The 7,908-nt window shown below is 32.6% G+C and overlaps 1 protein-coding gene across 1 annotated transcript; it reads right to left on the bottom strand.

Moving 5' to 3' along the window:
- Positions 1–839: 839 nt before the first annotated feature.
- LOC115890690 lies at positions 840–2,782 on the bottom strand. Its single transcript, XM_030910992.1, has 2 exons — positions 2,701–2,782; positions 840–2,632 (listed from the first exon to the last, which is right to left on the bottom strand). The coding sequence occupies exons 1-2, from the start codon at positions 2,780–2,782 to the stop codon at positions 840–842; spliced, it is 1,875 nt and encodes a 624-aa protein (XP_030766852.1).
- Between the last annotated feature and the right edge of the window lie 5,126 nt (positions 2,783–7,908).

The following is a 7,908-nucleotide window of genomic DNA, read 5'->3' as shown; positions in this document are numbered from 1 at the left end:
AACTCAACCCCATCAATATTATTCTACTAGAAATCGGAATGTGAATATAAATTTTAAAAACAAAAAACGATTTTAAAATGGCTGACAATCGGATACCTGTTAAGAATGACGGATTTCTGTGTCCGACTTAATATGAACTACCAATATACCAATTCCGACCGGGTCTCCAACATTAGTCGTCTTACACGACCGAAGTCATCAAACCGGACGACCGGCAATCGTATTATGACGTATATAATTCCAACGTACGCCACGTAACCTCACTTTGCGTATCAGTGATTTGTGGATTTGTGCAACTATATTTTAGTTTTTGTTTTCTCTGCTGGTTTCCTAAGCTAAAAAATGAAATTAAGATGCACCAGTGTAATGCAGCATCTCTTCCGGATAAAAAGCATTCGTGGGTGGAGGGAAGACATCACTACTACTATTATTATTTTGCAAAAGCCTCGACCACTTTCTGTAAAATGAGCCGGTAAAAAGCAAAGTGGTGTAAGTCAAGTAATAGTACTTCTGAGAAACACAAAGTTTTGCAATTGTGTAAATAATAAACTCCCAAATTATAAAACCAAAATTTAGTACAAAGGGATGTTGTAACAACATCCTAAAGTTTTATTGTAAAGTTGTATGAATACTAAAATCGATGCAGTTTTTGTTTTATACGGGCGCAAAGTGACTTACACCACTTTGCTTATCAATAGAGTCCTTCTTCTAGTTACAAAGGTCTGCAAAAAAATTTAAAAAAAGTACATTATTTTTTATTTTAAGTACTATTTAATGTAGAAATGTAAGAATTCTACAAAAAATACATTATCACAAAAGTAGAACGAAAAAATATAACATTAATGTTCGGTTCCTTCTTCCTCTTCAATATCCATTAATGGAGTTGTATCGTTCGTATTTGGCGCCGTGGAAGAAGGTCCAACATGTCCTTTTTTTGCCGCTGTCACTGGTCGTGTCTCAGAGTACAGATCTGTAGTCGGTATATTTGAAAGAAGTGAAGGTCTTCCACCTTTTTTGGGTTTTAGATTTATATATGCAAATGGAAAGTCTTCGGAAAGCGTTTCTTTGTATAATACCATGTAAGGCTTTTCTTTCACAACTCTGATCCGTTGAATTTTGAGCCAATTAACTGGCTGGTTGTCCTCATTCTTCGTTCTTCTAGTTATGGCTTTCTCCAACAGCTCTACTGAATGGAAATCTTTTCTGAACATTTTAGTCAGGTGGAATGGTTTATGTCTTCTACACTGTGTAATTATATTACACCAGTCTTCAGGAACGTATATGGTTTTGTTCCTGGCGTATGTTTCCACAGAACCATAATCGGAATCATTTGGTAAGAATGAATGTCCGCTAACCATAAATTTGTGATCTATGACGTCAATTTCATTCGCTTCGCTGCTCACTAATTGCATGAAAAAAAGCACTATTTTGATGTTACGATTTTGTCCAGTACATACATCGCTATAGGCCACAACGTGCTTGCATGTTGAAGCTCGAGTCTGGAGGTGTTTGGAGATACATGAACCGATTTCTTGAGAACCCCTGGAAGCAATCGTCTCATTCCAAACGTACATGTAACCTAGATCAGTTTCCATTTCGTGGCAACCAAGGTTGTATACGTACATATTTCTTTTGTAGTATGCCAGTGAAGTTGATATAACTGGAAATGGCAGGGCTTTTTCTAAGTCGAAAGTAAATGCATAAAAGCCTTCCTCTTGCTGTGCCTTCAGTTTATCTCGTTTCAAGGATTCTCTGGCCGCTTCTGCCTTCCTTAGGTGTAACTCATGCTGTTGTTTGATCGTAGCTCTTTCTTGCTCATTCTGCGATGCTTCGAGTTTTACTTTCCAAGAATCACATTTGGAGCATGTGTCTTTGGAGGGTTTATGAAAATGCAAATTAAAAGAATTATTAAACGTACGTCTGTAAGTGGCTTCTTTTACTGGCCGCAAATTTTCCTGCAAGCAATGTTCCAAGTACAGGTTGTACATTGTGCGCAAATTTAAATTTTCTGCTAGGTAGCGTCTGTTGGGGTTATGAGCCCTGGTGTAATGGGATTGGTATGAAGGAAATGAATTGATATGATTGAGAAGTTCGTTCATTTGCTCTACAGAAGTTTTATTTTTTGGAGCTCGTCGTCCACGGTCATCAGACCCAGCAGGCTTTCCAAGCATTACCTTGTTTAGAGCTCGAGTTAGCCTCCCATCAGAAATTTGTAAAGTATTTAGGAAAAATTTTTTGCAAACGATTACACTATTTCCTTCTACCTGGAAACGGTAATGGTTAATCTTCTGCTTGGGCGGTCTTGAAGAATTTCTTGGGCGTCTGTTAGAAGGTAATGTCTGCTGCACTAGGCCACATAGATACGCGTTTTGAGTTTGAAACGATCCCATGTCCCAAAAGTTTTTAAACAAAGTCTTGCGTAAGGCCTCTTGTATGTTATTTGCACATTTTTTTCGACATTTGCATTCAAAGTTAGCGGAAAACTTCTTTTCAGCAAGAACCTTCCCTTTACTAGTAACATAGGTTTGGCCAAAATTGCGTGCCTTCTTCTGAGCCTCTCGCTTCCATTCATATCTCTGGCGTTCTCTACTTCTAGAAGATCTTTTATCATTTTGCGAGTCAGGTGTGGATTCTAGAAAACCCAAAATAAAAGTTATATATCATATTACGTACACCTAATAATTTTAAATCTAGCTTTACCGGTGCTTTCGTCGGAATCCGGAACAATTTCAACGCTGCTCTCGTTTTCGAAAGGATCTGCAGCACTACTGTCCGAATCCATCTTTACAATTCGCCAATGAACCACGAAGAACAAGCTGGTGCACAAAACACTCAAAAATATATTGAAATAAATAAAAAAACACCCAAACTATGACACTGTAAGTGCAAAAAAAATCTAAAATTAGCATTTGTGTACCGTCAAAGCGGGGAAAATCGACGTACGTCACTTTGGTTGTCAACGTATCCGCCGATTAACTCACAAACTGAATTTTGCTGCCATCTGTTGACCCTCGTTTTAACTTCTGACTTGCACCGCTTTGCCATTAAACAGAACCTATTGTCTAGATTTCAGATATGGAGTTAGTTCACTTTAAACAAAAAATTGACTTACACCACTTTGCTTCTCATCGGCTCAAATGTAGATGAATGTCTAAATGCCTTTTTAGTGTTTTTTAGGCATAATAAAAAAAATTAAGTTTGTTTACAAAAACTTTTTATTAGGTCATGTTCATGATGTTTATTAGGCCGCAAATGCTACTTAATGGGTTGTATTTACGGACGTAAATAGAGATACGTAAATTAGGTTAAATATATGAACATAAAATACAACAAAATATAATTGGACGTTACTTTGGGGATTATCAGTGAGACGTATCCTATTCGGACAACGGGTAGACGTCGGGCTAGTTCAAGTATAGGTACGTCGTGCAAGCCAACGTTGGAACGACGTTGGGAAATTAATAAAAATGGTACGTTGATATTTTGTACGTCGACAGATCGTTGGATTTACCGACTCGGATCCAACGACGTCGCTTTTAATAGGAAAGCGACGTTACCAGTCGTATCACCAGCACCCGACCTAAATTTGCACAAAGTCTGACGTCGCTTCAGGTCAGATTTAGTTCGAAGTCAGATCAGTGATGCTACTTGGGTATACTCAACGTGCTTATTTTTTGTCAATAATGACATGTATTGACTATTTTCATTCTAAATATCTTGCAAACGGTTGCTCGTAGCGATTTTTAACAAAAGACATTTTTTACGTTAAAAGGCATGGAAATGTATATTTTTCCACTTAATAGTTTTATACAGGTACGAACGAAAAGTTATTACTCTTCAAAACAGTTAAAACACATGTAGGTGGCGCCCTCTACAAGCAGGACTCATATTGACATCAAAATCAAATTTCTCATGTCAAAAAACTCCAAGACACCAATTTTCATCCAAATATTGACTTTACTTCATTAATTATATCTAACCTAACCTAACCTAAACTTCTACACTCTGTATGGCCGAAACTAAGCATTTTAGGACATACATTCATACGAATAAAATTCGGACCACATTTCGGACCACCCTGTATATTATCTCAATTCCTACAAAACTACAAATATGTTTTCCCTATTCCCTATCATGCGATATAGTTTTGGGATTACTGTTACAGAATTTTTTTTTCTCTTTGTCAGTTGCTATTCGTAGAAAAATGTAGGAATGCTAAAGTTTCTATATTAAGATTATTTCAATATTAATCGGAGGATAAAATAATTATTTAACATGGAACGGCTGTAGCAACATCCTTTATAGAGCAAACCCAAATAAGCATTTGATTGATAAGCATTGATTTTAAAAAACAGGAAATCGTTTTGAAAAAATTGAAAATATTGTGTGTTTAAAAAATCGCCTAGTAGAAAAATTCTGAATTACAAAATTTTATATAAAAATCAAGCTTTATTTTTTTAAAAATCTGATTTTTCTCTATCTACCCTGTATAAGAAAGTACTATTTTAGATTCCAGTCAACGTCTTATTAGAATGTTTAATTGTTCAGCCTGATGTAAATTTTATTAGTTTATTAGTGGAACTCTTGTTTATAAATCTTTACCTATCACATATAAACGTAAAGTAAAATATCGGTAGCGTCCAGTACATATAAATAAACTGGACATATTGTGTGTAATTTCGAAATAAACTGTTTTATATACAGGGTCCGGCAATATTGCGTCGGGCATCTGTAGCTCCTAGAAAAAAGAACTTGGAAATTTTGTTTAAGCGTAAACCTAAAGTATGTACAAGGATGTATTTCAGGAAAATATTTTAACTTCTATAGGGTGGCTCAAAAAAGTGTGAGTGGATCGGGATGGTTTTTTTTTAAATGGAACACCCTGTATATTATTGTATGTTTGGCTTCCTTTCAGATCACTTTACATAATCCTAAGATATAAATAAATATATTTCGATAGCTTCAGAGATATTAATAAATAAATAAAAATTATATATTTTTCAGCCTTTCTTTAAAAAAATATTAATAATACAAGAACTGGTCCTGAAATCCAAACTATATTAGGTATTTACTTTAGATGATATATACTTAACTTTGCTATAAATATCGTAATCTTAAATCATACAGGATGTTCAAAATTCTAGGCCAAACTTTCTAAAATATAAAATAATTTTTCTTTGTTTTTTTAAATGGAACACCCTGTATATTATTTTTTATTAGATGGACAATTAAAAAATGAACATTTTTTGTATTTAAAGTATTTCAAAATTTTTAATGGTTTCGCAGATACACACAGTATTATTTCATATGGCTCTCTCAACGGTAAAATACGAGAGAAAATTCATTGGGTGGCTTTGATAAAAAATTACTATGGAAAATGCCATTTGAAATATAAAATCAAGAATATCTGCGAAACCGTTAAAAATTTTGTAATACTCCAAATACAAAAAATGTTCAATTTTTAATTCTCCATTTATTGAAAAAATAATATACAGGGTTTTCCATTTAAAAAAACGAAGAAAAATTATTTTATATTTTAGAAAGTTTGACGTAAAATTTTGAACATCCTGTATGATATACGATTACCATATTCATAGCAAAGTAAGTACAGACCATCTAAAGTAAATATCTAATATAGTTTTGATCTCAGGACAGTTCTCGTATTTTTAATAATTTTTTTAAGAAAAGCAGAAAAATATATATTTTTTATTTATTTATTAATATCTCTGAAACTATCGAAACATATTTACTTATATCTTAGGATTATGTAAAGTGATTTGAAAAGAAGCCAAAAATGCAATAATATACAGGGTGTTCCATTAAAAAAAATCATCCCGATCCATTCACACTTTTTTGGGCCACCCTACAGAAATTAAAATATTTTCCTGGAATACATCCTAGAACATACTTTAGATTTGCACTTAAACAAAATTCATAAGTTTTTTATTCTAGGAGCTACAGATGCCCGACGCACTATTGCCGGACCCTGTATAAAGCAGGATAGAATAGAGTAAACGGTTTCTTGAGTAAGATAAAATATTAGATTGTAAAAATGGAATCAAGAACTAATTTTGTGGAAAGTAGTAGTAATGTTGATGACAAAACTTAACGGCTTAAACACAAGAGCTGTATTGTATAAGTAATAAAGGTTGGTCACATAATATCTCTGTCACATTTTTTCCAGATTGAATTTTGGACGTTGACAGTTAAAGAAATTCTAATTTAATATACCATAAGAACTATTTATTTGTTATCATCCAAAGGCATCTTTAAGGCTGTAATTAATTTCTACTATTATACTGTATTGTTTGTATTTAGTATATTAGTATATGTTTTGTATATTAGTTTTATAATTAGTATCTATCTATCCAAGATATTCTGTTTAATTCATTACTTACTATTTCAAATACAACATTTCGTAGTGTATGCCACAAAGGAACACAGTTTTTTTATCTATCTTTGTTACACACAATAGATCTATAAGGTCGCGGTGATTAACTCCCCTCCTAAACATTCTACATCTATCTTTGTTTGACAAACAAATTATGGTATAATTACATATAGTATCCAAATTAGTACAGTATACAGTTTTTAAAATCAATTAATTTGAGTTTTAACTTTTTTTATTTTTACAACTTCGAGAGAAAGGTTTAAATATGCTTATACAAAATTTTTCATATATTTCAAAAAACACTTGTGGATCCTAGATTATGAAATTATGATAATAATTGGAAAAAGAATTATACAGGGTGAGTCTTAAATAAGTGCAAATATTTTCAGAGCTGGTAGATCTCGATAATAGAAACATATTTTCTTATTACAAATAAGTCCAAAAGAAGAGAGTTACTGGAATGAAAGTTTCACACGGGGGCCCTTATATACAGGGTGTTTCAAAAGTTCTAGATACTTTGTCGATTTCGATCTTCTTGATGACATAAATGCAATTGTATTAATCAGAATTCATTAAACTAAAATCAAAATAAACTTACTACATTATTTATTTTATCTGATTTATTATTAAATATTATTACCAAACTAATTTTAAAAAGTTTTGACATCCTGTAGATTTAAAACTATGCATTTCTAACCCATGATTATAGGCATTTTTTATATTGCCAGCCACTTCTTTCTCTCATCAAGGAGGCCGAAATCGACAAAATATTGAGAGGCAACACTTAAACGGTCCATTAAACGACTACACTATTTCTGTAAAAAGAGGAAAACTCAGTGGTCAAGTCAAGTATGTCGACACTTTTTTAGTATTAAAATATGAACTTTTATCCTTAAAATTTCATTCGAATCGCTAAAAGTACTGGGAAGAAAATTATAATAAATCGAAAAAATATTAAGGTTTTAACACCCTGTGGCTGCGAAACAAAGCCGAATCGGTTCTATGTTTTTATGGAAAATAAATCATATTTTTATATGAGGAATCTTCCCATGAGAGATGGCACATGTTTTTTGAAACACCCTGTGGATATTTTTCAGAAAATTTCGGTTACTGTAATAAAATCTAGTCTACTTTACTTCTGTTTCTCCTACATTTACAAGTGCATTTGCAACATGTTACTTACTGCAATATCTGTCTGTTAATTTATAATATCTGGTAAAGCAGCCAGATATTTGTATTTTACGTTTTGCTTACATTTGCAACACTTTTCATCAAGACACTTAAATATTAGATTAAATGCACAAACAGCTGAATGGAAATTATTGCTCAAAACTATAACTTGTTTTTTTTTAATTGGCGGTGTATCAAATGCATATACGTAATGATAAAAATTATGCTAATTATCTTTATTTCACTTGAACTATTACTTTTTTAGTACGCTTTTTAAATAAATGTTATGGAAAGATTCCATTAAGTTTTTAGTAAACTATTAGATTATATTTATCCTCTTTCTGCGT

This window comes from Sitophilus oryzae, unplaced genomic scaffold (genome assembly GCF_002938485.1).
Source record: "Sitophilus oryzae breed Bouriz unplaced genomic scaffold, Soryzae_2.0 scaffold_907_pilon_pilon, whole genome shotgun sequence".
NCBI classification, from domain to species: Eukaryota; Metazoa; Arthropoda; class Insecta; order Coleoptera; family Curculionidae; genus Sitophilus; species Sitophilus oryzae.
Note: the sequence above shows the minus strand (reverse complement) of the source record. Positions and strands in the feature narration are given on the sequence as shown.

Excerpts from the sequence above, each read along its gene's own strand:
- LOC115890690 (XM_030910992.1), bottom strand. The coding sequence starts at position 2,782 with ATGGATTCGGACAGTAGTGCTGCAGATCCTTTCGAAAACGAGAGCAGC. Across the intron at positions 2,633-2,700 it reads GGATTCCGACGAAAGCACCG|AATCCACACCTGACTCGCAA; the intron begins GTAAAGCTAGAT and ends TGGGTTTTCTAG.